General features: G+C 48.5%; 1 protein-coding gene across 2 annotated transcripts in view; it reads right to left on the bottom strand.

The window, feature by feature from the left end:
- Positions 1–13,689, bottom strand: part of PTPRU (protein tyrosine phosphatase receptor type U) — a 79,461-nt gene that overhangs the window by 39,550 nt on the left and 26,222 nt on the right. For both annotated transcript variants that reach the window (XM_058553473.1, XM_058553472.1), the window contains exons 8-12: positions 7,935–8,243; positions 4,051–4,160; positions 3,516–3,717; positions 3,123–3,225; positions 233–506 (exon numbers count right to left, since the gene is read on the bottom strand). In XM_058553473.1, coding sequence (XP_058409456.1) covers positions 233–506; positions 3,123–3,225; positions 3,516–3,717; positions 4,051–4,160; positions 7,935–8,243 — 998 coding nt within the window. The remainder of the gene's footprint in view (positions 1–232; positions 507–3,122; positions 3,226–3,515; positions 3,718–4,050; positions 4,161–7,934; positions 8,244–13,689) is intronic.

The following is a 13,689-nucleotide window of genomic DNA, read 5'->3' as shown; positions in this document are numbered from 1 at the left end:
GAGGGCGGGGTCAGGGGAGGAGGGCAGGGATCAATAGAGGAGGCAGGGAACAGGGGAGGGGAGAGGACAGGGCTCAGAGAGGGGGCGGGGCCCACGGGGGCGGGGCCACGGGAGGGTGGGCACCAATAAGTGGGCGGGGCCTGAGAGGGTCTGTCTTCTGTAGTGGCCCGCTACAAACTGTCCCAAGCCTGGCCCCCAACCACCCCCACCACGACCCCGGCCGGTCCCTCACCCCCTTCAAGTGGCTTGTTGCCTGGAAGTAGATGAGGTAGGCCTTCCTGGGCTCAAGCGGTGGGTTCCAGAAGCCGCGATAGGTCTGGTTGTCACCCACGGTGAAGGGCATGGCCTCAGGCAGACTGCTGGCGGCCAGTTCGGCCCCAAAGTAGTGCACCAGGCCGCGGGCCAGCGCCGCATCGAAGGTCAGCGGCACTGGGAAGCAGTCCTGGCCGGCCGGCTCCCGCCGCAGCCTCCGCGGCCGCTCCTCCTCCACAACCACCTGGTACACACTGGACGGGAGGGGAGAGCGCAGTGATCACACCGGCCAGCGAACGCGGAGAGCCGTCTGGTGGCTAAGGGCATGGGCTTTGGGGTCAGGCCCAGCTGGGGGCTCGTCTCCGCTCTGCCTCTTACTAGCCGGGCAAGTCACTTAACCTCCCCGGGCCTTGGTTTCCTCCTCTGTAAAATGGGAGTGACCACAGGACTGTTCCACGAGCTGGATGAGAGGAAGGAGGCAAGTTCAGCAAGCAGCCCGTGCCTGTCAGGTGTTATTACTGTGACTAAGCTGAAAGAATGCGGGCCCTGCTCAATGGCACCAAGCCCTAAGGCCCCACCCAGGCTCCTCAATGAGTCCTCCTGCACCTGCCACAGGGCCGGGATCCCGAAGCCTCAGCCTCCACCAGGGTTACCAATGGCTCCCTCCAGGCCTCAGTAAACTAGAGTTAGACAGGAGGCATTCATTCATTCAGAAAGTGTTTACTGAGCTCAGATGATGGGCCCTATGTGGGTACTAGGGGATCCAGGCTTCCTGGAACTGCCCTCCATGGGAGAAGACAGTGACTGAGCAAGCAAATAAGGACTCACTAATCCTACATCTCTAGTCCCCTCCCAACCCAGAGTCTGCAACTCTGAGCCCGTTGTCTCCGGGTCCTGAAGGCTGATTTGTGTTCCCTGTCCGTATTCCCTCCGATTTGTGTCTCCTGGTTTTGACTTGTGTGTTTCTATTTATTTTTCTCACTTTACTGAATGACCTTTTGCTGTGAGCCCCTCCAATCCTCGGTGGAACAAAGCCGAGAGTAAATAAATGAATGCTGACAAATATAAATATTTCCAGTCACAGCCTCCATCCCATCTCTGCGTGTGACGCCCCATACTGACAGTCTGCACTCTAGGAAGTAGAAATGCCTTTTCCTTGCTCTCCATCTGTTTCTTTCGAGCTTCCAAGTTGTGGGGGAATCACCCCAGCACCCTGTGATTTGAGCCACACAGTTTCGTTCCCTGTCACGAGCGCGTTGCAAACACCAGCCCAGGCCCCACTCAGCCTCCATGTCTCAGGCCAAGGTCAGGCCTCCCTCAGCCCCAGGTCCCACCAGGAGGTGAAAATAATCAACATTAGCCGTGAACAAAGCACATCTTGATCTGAGATGATCCCCATTATGCAGATAAGGAAAGGGAGCTCAGAGAGGTGAAGGGACATGCCCAAGGTTGCACAGCCATAATGCCTCTCCCCTCTCACCATGTTCCACCCCCATCCCCACCCAGCCCTGGCATCATCATCCCTGAGGGATGCTGACCAGGCCTGCTCACAGGACCCCTCGAGAGGACAAGGAAAGGAGAAGGTGCTGCTGGGTTTCCCAACTCCCCCCAGATTAAGCGGCACCAGGGCCCAGAGGCACCTGAAAAATGCAAAACGCTCCTCAGACACGGACTTTTTCCCGGGTCTCCCCTGAGGGTCTGGCAATCAGCCCAGGACAGACAGTGGCAAATACAGTGGAGGCAAAGCAGGAAAGAGTTGGGGTGGGGAGTGAGGAAGTGAGGGAGTGTCAAGGGAACCTGGGCAACCCACTACCTTCTTGGGAGGGGACTTACTAGAACCTTCCCATGCCCAAATACAGGCTGTCACCCTCTCCCCGTGCATGCACCCTTGTGGAAGGAGGAGGTGGACAGAGGGCCAGGGAGGCTCTGTGACTTCAAGAAAAGGTACAGCCTGTGCAAACAGACCTGGTTCCAAATCCCAGCTCTATCACTCACCAGCTGGTGGCCTTGAGGGCAAGTTATGTAGGCTTCCTGAGCCTGTTTCCTGAGGTGTAAAATAAAGGTAGTAGTACCCACTCCACAAGCTGCCCTGAGGATAAATGACTCGTGCAGGCAAGGTCTCTAGCAGTGTCTGGCTGAGAGTAAGCATGTGCACACACTCGCACACACCCCACCAACATCCTCACACTCTCTCTCACACATACACTCATACTCCCCCACACCTCTCACACACCCTCAGACTCACACACTACACCTATGTCACACACACACACCTCCACACCACACCTCGCACACACACATCTCCATCATACACACACACACACACACACTCACATGCACCCCACCTTGTCCCCAGCACCTTCTCCCAGCGGAGGCAGCCACCACAGCATCAGTAGCCCCAGCTTCCTCTGGAGGAAAGGAAGTGGAGAAGCCAAGCTCTTGGCCACTCCAGAAAAACGGCCCTTTCTGGCAGGCTGTCCGGGCCTTCTAGAAAGCCCATTCCTGTGTCTCCCTGGGCAGGACCCTCCAGGGAAAAAGCTGGGAAGAAATAAGGCCCCCAGAGTTTCACTTCTCCAAGGTGTCTGAGGGAAGGCCCTCTGGAGAGGTCTGGACAGTCACCTCTGCAGGCTGGACACTGTCCAGAGAACTCATGACAATCACCACCAGACACCCATGGCCTCAGAGGGGAGTGACCGCAAGCTTTCCACCTGCGCAGGATCACAGAATGTCCTCCTCCAGACACTCTGAACCTTGAGTGGGAGACTGAGGGAGGCCAAGGGTGAGCTGGCCTGGGTGGGGGGCTCTGGGTCAGAGGAGGGGCCTCTTCCCTGCAGCCCAGACCTCCCGCCCCTCCATCCAGGCTTTCCCACCTGATGGGTGCACCGCGGCCCTGTGCCGGCCTCAGCAGCACGGTGATGGTGTTCTCAGACTCGCCCAAGGGCGACGGCATGTCGGCATAATCAAAGCTGGGAGCTGGGGAAGGGGGCAGGGACATTAGAACAGAGCCAGGCCACTGGACCAGGAAGGCCAGGCCTCCAGCCTCCTTGACCCTGTCCTCAGATCTCTTCCCTTCAGCCTTATTCTCCTTGCTCCCTCTGACTTAACCCTCCCTGACCCCTGACCTCAGCCCCTGAACAGTACATTTATCTCAGCAAGGGCCCTCTATAACCACCCTGGGATGCCCCCCACTCCCCTCTGCCCATGGAACCCTGGGATTCCAGGCCTCCTGCAGAGGGGCCAGGCCAGGGTCAGGCGGGGCTCACCTGAGATGTTGGTGGTGATCTCAGTGAGTGCCGCCTGGCCGAAGCCCTTGCCAGTGCGGGCCCGCACGGAGAACAGGTAGGTGGTGCCTGGGTGCAGGTTGGAGAAGACGTGGTAGGTCTCATTGCGGAGCTTGGAGATGGTACGTCGCGGGCCCGGCACATTCACCGCCGGGTCTGACGACTCGATGCTCTGGTAGCTGATCTGGGGGCAGGATGGGCAGGTAGGCAGGCACAGGGATGGGCAGGGCACCACTGGCCCTGTAGCCTCCCACCCATCACGGTTCAAGTGAGCTAGGGATTAGCTGGGCAAAGGGGAGAGGATGAGTAGGACTGTGGGTGCCCATTAGCCCAGGCCTCTGGGCACCTTCCCCTCTCTCTCCTGCCTTCAGGGCCCCTGTCCCCATAACCTACAGGACACAAACCCAGACATAGTTGAACCATGATGATCACTTCTGTCCCCTCAATGTACCTCCCTCTCCAAGCTGTGTGCCCACTTTCCACCAGGGACTCCCACTGTAATAGGATCCAAACCCACCTCATACTGAGTGATGAGGCCGTTGGGTTCCTGGGGCTCCTCCCACTTGAGGAAGATCATGTCCTCCAGTGGAGTGAAGGTCAGGGACTCGGCCGCAATCCCGCCAGGCACTGCGAGGGAAAGGCCACGTGGGGCAGGGGAAAGCGGGCTCTGGAGCCAGATATTGGGTTCAAATTCCCACCTTGCCATTTCCTAGCTGGTGCACTTGGACTACTCAACCTCTCTGAGCCTCGGTTTCCTCGTCCATGAAATGGGATGATAATAACCCCTCCCTCACCAGAATTAAATGATACGATGTACATACAGCCCCAAAGCAAATATCAGCCATTTCATATGGTTCAACTTGATCACTCAGAAAGGGTGGCTGGCATTTTTGTTACTGTGCAGGTTTCACTCAGCAGAGAAGAATGTCTGAATGCTCCTATTTTGTTCCAGTTGAGGGGTTTTCAGAAAATACAGACGTTAGCCAGAGAAATGAAAACGAGTGCATTAGAGTGGCAGAATTATGGGTGGAGATGTTTTCTTGTGTAAAAATTTTTAATTACACAAACAATATGTTCAATGTAGAAAATCAAAATGAGCATAAAGAAAACTAATGGCACCTACAGTCTATTACCCAGAGATAAATACTGTTAACATTTTAGCATAAATCCTTTCAGGTATAGTTTTGTTTTATTTTGTTTGTTTTCGTTTTAACGTGTCATCTTAACAGCAGGCACAAGGAATTTCTTCTAGGAAGAGAATAGTCTTTATTTGGGAAAACACCTTGATAAACCATTGTGGGGAAGCTGAAATCCTAAGGCAGAGGAAAGCAGAAACCAGGATAACAATCAATGAAAGCTCAAGTGCTCTGTGTTAAAACAGTTAACAAGGCAACACCACTATCCACCCACCAAAACGACAAAATGCGAAAGACAATTCCAAGTGCTGGTGAGGACGCAGAGCAAGTGAAATTTTCACACACTGCTAGCAAGAGTGTAAACTGATATAACCACTCAGGAAAATTGTCTGGCTATATCTACTTATTCTGAACACATATCCTATAACCTAGCCGTTCCACTCCTAGGCATAAACCCATCAGAAATGTGTATATTTACCAAAAAAAATAATAATAATCTACAGGGATTTTCTTTGCAGCACAATTTAAAATCGCTGAAAACTGGAAACAACCCAAATGCCCAACAACAGTAAATAGGATAAATAAATGTGGCATATTCACATAATGGACTATTCAACAATGAGAATGAATTCTCTAGAACTGCACACACAACGTAGCTGAATCTCTCAAGCACAACGTTGGGAGAAAGAAGCCAGTCATAAAAAGAAGACATGCTGTATGATTCCATTGATATAAAGTTCAAAACCAAGCAGAAATTAATCCCTGGCCTTATAGGTCAGTATAATGGTTACCCTTGGGAGGTTGCGAGTGGGAGGGCATATAAAGGGGGGCTTCTGGGCAGCTGGTAATGCCATTTCTTGGTCTAGGTGTGGGTTATCCTGATGTGTCCAGTCTGAGAATTCATTGAGCTGGCCGCTTAAGATAAGCGCACTTCCTATAAGTATTACACTATTTTGATGAAAAACATTATATAATGAACAGTTATTGGAGGGAGGGGGAAGGAGAGGGGCAGAGAAAGAAGAGAGAAGGCCAAGCAGAGCAACTGAGGCCTGGTCAGCGTGGGTGAAGCAGCCACACAACATACCTCGGAGGGGCGGGGCAGGGGGGCTGAGGTCAACAGACTTGAAGTATGGAGTGGTCTGATGTTGAACTTGAGGTTGTTTGTGAAGGTAGCAGAATATGCTGCCCCAAAATATGCCACTTTAGCATACGGATTATTTTGAGCTGAACTGAGAGCACAATTGAGGAGAGGCAGATACGAGAAAAGTTCTCTGCCCTCCCCTATCTGCCTAAAAGCAGGACGTAAATTTGCAAAGGTGCCCCCTCCCCTCTCTACCAGGAAGGAGAGAAGTTAACCATGGAGACAACTCTAGACCCTTCTCAGCCCAAAAGAATCTACAAAAACTTTATTAACTAGCCCTTATCTACCATTAGTTTTCCCACATATTTGCCTTTGAATAATTTGCTGCCTCTAGAATCTCAAAGTCCTTTTTCTTTGTCTTGTCACTTCTCTAAAAATTCATTGCTCTTTTGCTAAGACGCTATATAAGCCCAAGTTCTAACCACCCCTCTGAGTTTCTCAACAATGAGTACTCCCATGTGTACGTGCAATGCACATGCTAACAAACTCCTGTTTGGGTTTCTCTTGTTAATTTCTCTTTTCTCAGTCTAACTTATAGGGCCCCAGCCAATGAACCTAAGATGGGTAGAAGAAAAAAGAGTTAAGTTTTCCTTCTCTACATTTGCAATGCTTCAGGGTAAACCCCTCCAGTCCTCACTCCCACCCCCAGCAAATCCTCAGTGCATCAGTGCAGGGCATAGGGCACACATGCTGCCTTGAGTGAGTTGGGTTTCGTGGAAATCAAGGAAGGAGGTGAATTTTGTTTCTGGGCCACCGCTGTGCAGAACAGAAAACTGCATATGTGGGGAGGCAAGAAAAACCATCAACCAAGGAATGTAGGGTACCTGGGGATTTGAGGAATCTGGGGGAAGGCTTTGGACCTGTGCTGGCATCAGGGCGTAGCTGTTAAGAATGAAAATTCTGAAGCAGATAGCCAGGTTTGAAACCCAGCTCTGCCACCTAGCTACTAGCTATGTGACGTCATCTGTAAAATGGGGATAGTAGTAGTCACCTACCACATATGGTTCTCATAGGGATTATATGCATTAATATACAAAAAGCATTCAGAATAGTGCTTGACATGTAGGAAGTGCTTAATAAGTATTAGCTTGACATAATTAGGACACTGCACCCCACAATGACAGATACACTTTTTTTTCCAGTATACATGGAATATTTACCAAAATTTAACCATATGTTGGGCCATAAAGCAAGGATCAAATTTCAAAACACAAAAATTAGAATATGTACCCTGACCATAGTGGAATTAAGCTAGAAATCAATAACAGAAAGAAAATTAGAAAAGTCCCAATTGCTTAGAAATTAAGCAACATAATTCTAAATAACTCTTGGGTCAAAGAAGAAATCAAAACAGAAATTAGAAAATATTGAACTGAATGATAATGAGAATAGAACATATCAAAACTCGTGAGATGCAGCTAAAGCAGGGCTTAGAGGAAAATTTATAGCTTTAAATGCATAAATTAGAAATAAAGGCTCAAAATCAATGATCTAATAAGCTTCCATCTCAAAAAGCTAAAAGAACAGCTGATCAAATCCAAAGAAAGTATTAAAAAAGGAAACAAAGAATAGAAAATAATAAAGAAAATCAATTAAGCCAAAAAGTTGGCTCTTTAGAAAGATTAGTAAAATTTATACACCCCTAACAAGAAAACAGAAAGAGAGAAGACACAAATTACCAAGATCAGGAATGAAAAAGGGAATATCACTATAGATCCTACAGATATTAAATAAATATAATAAGAGACTATTATAACCAAATTTATGTCAAGAAACTTGACAATTGAGGTGAAATGAACAAATTCCTTAAAAACACAGTACACCAAAACTGATACAAGAATAGAAGATCTGAATATTACAATATCTATTTTAAAAACTAAAACTGTTATTAGAAAACATTGCCACAAAGAAAACTCCAGGCCCAAGTGGCTTCACTGCTGAATTCTTCCAACCATTTAAGGAAGAAATTATGCCAGTCTAACCCAAAGTCTTCCAGGGAATAAACATCAGCTGTCATTACTTGTTGTTATACAGTTTAATCCTAAGCAAAAAATTTCAGTCTCAGACATGGGGTGAGTGTGGGGGGGCACAGAGGGCCCTGGGAATCGGGGCAGGGACTCTTACCATCCTCGTCCGTCTGGAAGGTGACCTCCTTGCCCTCTTTGCGTCCCTCGGGGTTAGCAAGGACGAGCCGCACATGAACGTTCCGGTAGGGCAGCAGGTTCTTGATGGTGTAGCGGCTGACACCACGCTCCATCTTCACACACTCCCTGATGGTCTGGTTGTGGCTGCTGCCCAGGGTGTAGTGATAGCACAGGGACACGGTGTAGGTGTGGCAACGTGTCACGTTGTAGCCCAGCGGCTCCCACTGCACGGTCAGCTGGCGGGCCTGGATCTCGGCAAAAGCCAGGCCTTTGGGGGCCCTCATGGGCTCTGGGGAACCCAGGAAGCAGCAAAGAGAAGGTAGAGAAATTGGGAACAGCAGAGAAAACATCAGTTGGCTGACGAAAATCATCCCTCCTCTGCCCCCAAGAGCTCAAGGACCCTCTAGAACACTGAACAGGGAGTAAAAGTGTGGCAGGGCCACATCTGAATCCTGGCTCTGCCACTTGCAGCAGGCAAGCACTGGCTGAGTTGCTTCACCTCTCTGCGCCTTTGTTTCCTCAACTGCAAAATGGGATAATAGGCCCTACCTCATAGGATGGTTGTGAGGTTTAAGGTAACGTGTGCAAAGCATGTGCGACAATGGCTAATACACAATAGGCCCTCAAAAATGTGAGCTATGATTTTTTTAATAACACAGTTCACCTCCTATTTCAAGATCATCCTGGAGGTCATCAGGACAGTTTCAATCACCAATTGCTATATTTTTCTTAATTTATTAATTCCAGACTTTATAGTAAAATACATGATACAATAATATATAGAAATCAGGATGATGGGGAAAATGAGAGCAAAATAGTTAAATAATGCCAGAGAATGTTAGGGAAACAGAAATGGATGCCATTAGGTCCTAGGCAGTCTAAAGACAAGGTTCAAATTGAGTGGTGAGTTCCCTGGCTGCCAAAGCAAAAAGGGAAATATAATCTGTTATATCAAGACAATAATAATAATGGCCCTTAACATTTATTGGGGGCTTTGTATGTGCCAGGAATTGCTCTAGAGGCTTTAAAGTGCTTTATCTCATTTAATCTTCTCTGTAACCCAATAATAGGTGCTATTATTAGCCCTATCATACAGATGTGGAAATGGAAGCACAGAAAGACTAAGTAACTTGCCTAAAGTCACACAGACAGTAAGTGGTGAAGCTAGGATCCAAATCTGGACACACTGGCCCCAGAATCCATACTCTTACCCACCACTACTCTGCTTCCCCATAAGGAATTCACCATTGAAAAAAAAAAATCACACCAACACCTCAGGAGAGACAGTCACCCCAACACAAGGGAGGAGCATGTTACTGTGCTTTGCAGCCTCTTGATGACTCCATGGGGCCAGAAAGTTACCCCCATTTTATAAATAAAGAAACTGAGGCTTCTGAAGCAAAGCCAGGATGGAGCCCAGGGGCTCGGGCCCTAGACCTACATCTGCACTGACCAGCTGTGTGATCTGAAGCAAATCTCTGGGCCTCAATTTCCTCATCTATAAGATGATGGAAGAAGCCAAGATCACCAACGATCCTTTCCTCTTACATCCTGACTCTGTGAAATGCAGTTTCTTTTTTTTTCCCCCCCCAAAGCCCCAGTAGATAGTTGTACGTCATATAGCTGCACATCTCTCCAGTTGCTGTATGTGGGACGCGGCCTCAGCATGGCCGGAGAAGCAGTGTGTCGGTGCGCGCCCGGGATCCGAACCTGGGCCGCCAGCAGCGGAGCACACGCACTCAACCACGAAGCCACATTACCCTCAAGTTCTGTGAACACCTGCAAAGCAAACCCAGTCAGGGGATCTCAGAACACGCCTTAATGAACAGGTGAGAAAGCACTGATGCTTGGCCTCTTAAGATGATTAAGTATGACCCCATTCTCCTTTTTTATGTGATTAACCTGCTCAGGATGCTCTTTACAAAGAAGATGCAAAGGGAAACATCAGCCCAGGCTGCTCTTTACACAGGAGTGCGTGGGTATCACAGCTTTAGGCGCTGGCCCCAAGTACAGCACAATACGAGTTTCTGTTTCCACCCGGGGGGCTTTCCTTTCTTCCCTGGGCCACAGCAAGTGGCAGTCTCCAGTCATGTATCAGGCCACCAAAGAGATATTTCCTGCTGGGAACAAGGCCTACCTCCTGACTTCTCACAGAGAGTCTGGCTCTCTTCTCCCCACAAGCAAGGCAGACCTGATCCCCAATCAACAAGGACATGACAGGGCTGGCTCCCACTGCTCCTGCAACCTGAGGGCTGCTGGCTGGAAGCCCGCTTACCGCACTTGTGTTTTCTCCCCCATTCCCGGCCCACAGAGGAATATTTTTCCATGTAGTTTTGTTTTAACCCATCATTCTTATGTGTTTGGAGTGGAGGGGGTGGATTTTGTGTGCTCACTCTGCCGTCTTGTTCAGAGGTCCTTGCTTTATTCCCTGACTTGCTGGCTCTGGTCTTGGCTGCCCCATGTGTACTGTCCCAGTGTCTATGGGAACCAAAGTACCACTGCTTTATCTGCACCAGTGAGAGCAGGTCTCAGTTCCCTGCAGCTCTGCTCACATCATCCCCTACCCTCAGGAACACCTGCCCCACATTCCTCTCCATCCTTCCAGGCTTGGACAAAGCGCACTGCTTCCTTTGCCTTCCTGCAGCATTTAGAGAAGGGCATGAAAAGGTAAATGTGAACTGGTGACCCAGGCAGGGTCGGGACTATGACAAACAGGACAGTAAGTGTCCCATCCAAAAGGGGCAGCTGTTACTCACCTCCAGGCGATGCTGCATGCAGGACTATAGGCTCAGGGTTGACAGATCCTCTCCTTTTTTAATAGAAGCCAGAAATTCAGATTTTTATGTGACATCTCCAGATTTTTGAATACTGGCAACCTACTCAGGTTTTCTAAAACCACTTTTCACGGCACAAAATAGCAACCTCTGACTTGGAGAATGAAACTTCCACCCTCATACCTGGGTATCTCATTCTCCAACAGCTGAGTTAGCCCCCATCTACCTCGCTAGACTGAGGGGTCTTTGAAAAGAAAGCTCACTTTTCTCCTCTCTCTCCACTCTGATCAATCTGGGCAGATCCGGGGGCTCAAATAGTTTGTTGACTCTAGACTGATATGTTGATTGAGGGGTGTGAATTCATGAGTGTCTCTGTGTTTCCAAAAACCATCTGGCACCCAGACACACTCCCTTCAGCTGCCAGCACACAGTGGCAAAACAGAACCAGGGGATCTCAAAGCCCCACCCCTCTAAATTCCATAGGTCTGCAGGCCACTCAGAGGTCAAAGGTCAAAATGCACATTGAAACAAGAAGGCTAACAGTTAACATCAATCAAATTAGGCCAAAATGTGTTGATTTTAATAATGCTAACGAGGATACAATAACCTTGAAACATTCAACTGTTTCTCATGGAAGGGGCTTCGGAGCAGAGTCGGGTGCTCAAAGCTCAAATCCTATCTCCACCTCTCATTAGTTCTCTGACTTCAGGCAAGCGACTTAACCCGCTTTGAACGTCGAGTTCCTTGACTGAAAAATGGAGATAATAACACCGACTTTGAAGAGCAAGTGGGAGAGTTACATGAGATGATGTGAGTCAAACGCCTAGCCTATCGTAATTAATTAATATGTGTACACTAAGGTAAGATGCTGGTAGCAGCATAAATTAGTACAACCCTTTTTTAAAGCAATATACGTCAAAGCCCTTTCTTAAACCGCTCCTGACTATTTCTCTTAAAGAAATAACTCGGGGAGAAAAGCACTGTAAGCACTAAGGTTTTCAACATAGTATTATGTACAATACAGTCACGTGCGGCAAAACGACGTTTCGGTCAACGACAGACCACACATACGACGGTGGTCCCACAAGATTAGCGCCTTATAGCTTAGTTGTGTAGGACGCTATACCATCTAGGATTGTGTAAGTACATGCTATTATGTTGGCACAACGACGAAATTGTCTAACAATGCATTTCTCAGAACGGGTCCCCATCATTAAGAGATGCATGACTGTAATCGGAATCTAGAAACAAAAAGTCTAGCAATATGGAGACACTCAGTGGACTTCTATAGCCGATAAAGACAATTATAAACAACATAACACCTGTAACAACACCAAGCAAAGGAAGCGGAATACAGACTGCTTTCTACATCCCAAGAACAAGGGTGTAAAAATGTGTACTGTTGGCACATGGGCAGAGATTTGAAGAAGATGGAAATATTAAAACAGCTGTTGGGCTACGATGGTGAGATTTAGAGCGATTTTTTAAATGCCTTTTACTGATGTTATTTTATTGTTTTTACCGTAAATAGCATTGTGGGAGGGGAGTTTCATGGGGATAGAGAAAATGACAACACAGCTGGCCACCAGCAAAACCACCACTGGCCAAGGCGCCTAAGCAAGGAGGGGGTGGTGATGTCAGCGAAGAGAAACATGTAATTAAGAGGGGCAGGAGGCGTTGTTTGGGTCCTGTCTGCCTGGTTCCTGCCCGAGCTTCCGTCCTGGCCAGGCTGTATAAAGTGTTTAGCAGGCCCGGCACAAAGTGGGCACTCAGCCCATGATGGCAGCTGCTGCTACTGCTGTTGTTTCAAACACTGGATTGGAAATCAGGACATTCAGACTTTGGGTCTGACTCTGCTGTGGACTCACTGTGTAGTCTTGGGCAAGTGATTGAATCTCGACATCTCAGCTTACTCATCTGTAAAATGGGAACAATCAACAGCCGTCACCATGAAACCTGGGTTCTTAACTCACTGTGCGATCCCAGGCTAGTGCCTTCCCCTCTCTGAGTTTCAGCTCCCCCATCTGTACACTAAGGGGAATGGAACAGAGATTCTCTACGGACCCCCTAGCTCTAATTTCTTTTATTCTAAGTACCTGACCAGAACTGGCTTTGAAGAGTTAAAACCACCATAACAATGACAGTTGTCATTTACTGAGTACTTACTATATGTTAAGCACCATAGTCCACATGCACTTAATGCATTTACATGCAATTTCCTGCATTGAACCCAAAACACTGGAGGGTCTCGGGGTTCAGGCTTCACAACTCCTCTCTTTTCCATCGACACTTGGCCTTAAATTTAAGGACTAAATCAGGGGTTCCCAATCTTGGCATTATTGACATTTTGGACTCAAGAATTCTTTGTTCTGGGGGGCCGTTTGCACACTGTAGGATGTTTAGCAGCTTCTCTGGCTTACTCTACCCCTTAGATGCTATTAGCACCCCACCCCCAGCTGTGACAACCAATATGTCTCCAGACACTGCCAACGTCTCCTGGAAGACAAATTCACCCCCGCTTGAGAACCACCACTGTAAAACTCATCCAGTCTCATGGCTTTAAACACCATCTACACCACGTCTATACTGACGACTTTCAAATTTATATCAGCAGCCCGAACCTCTTCCCTGAACTCCACACTCGTAAATCCATCTGCCTGATGGATATCTCCACTTGGACGTCTAATAGGCATCTCAAAGTCAACGTTTCCAGCACAGAGCTCCTGATCTACGACACCCCATCACACCTGCTCCTCCCGCAGTCTGCTCTTTCCCAGTAAATGACAACTCCATCCTTTCAGCTGCTCAAGCAGAACACCTTGAAGCCATCCTTGACTTCTCTCTATTTCTCTCTCTCTCATTGCATATCCAATCCACCAGCAAGTGCAGTTAGCTCTACCTTCAAAGTAAACCCAGAATTTAACCACTTTTCCCCACCTCCACCACTTCCTCCCAGCTCCC

Source organism: Diceros bicornis, chromosome 13 (genome assembly GCF_020826845.1).
Source record: "Diceros bicornis minor isolate mBicDic1 chromosome 13, mDicBic1.mat.cur, whole genome shotgun sequence".
Classification (NCBI taxonomy): domain Eukaryota; kingdom Metazoa; phylum Chordata; class Mammalia; order Perissodactyla; family Rhinocerotidae; genus Diceros; species Diceros bicornis.
Note: the sequence above shows the minus strand (reverse complement) of the source record. Positions and strands in the feature narration are given on the sequence as shown.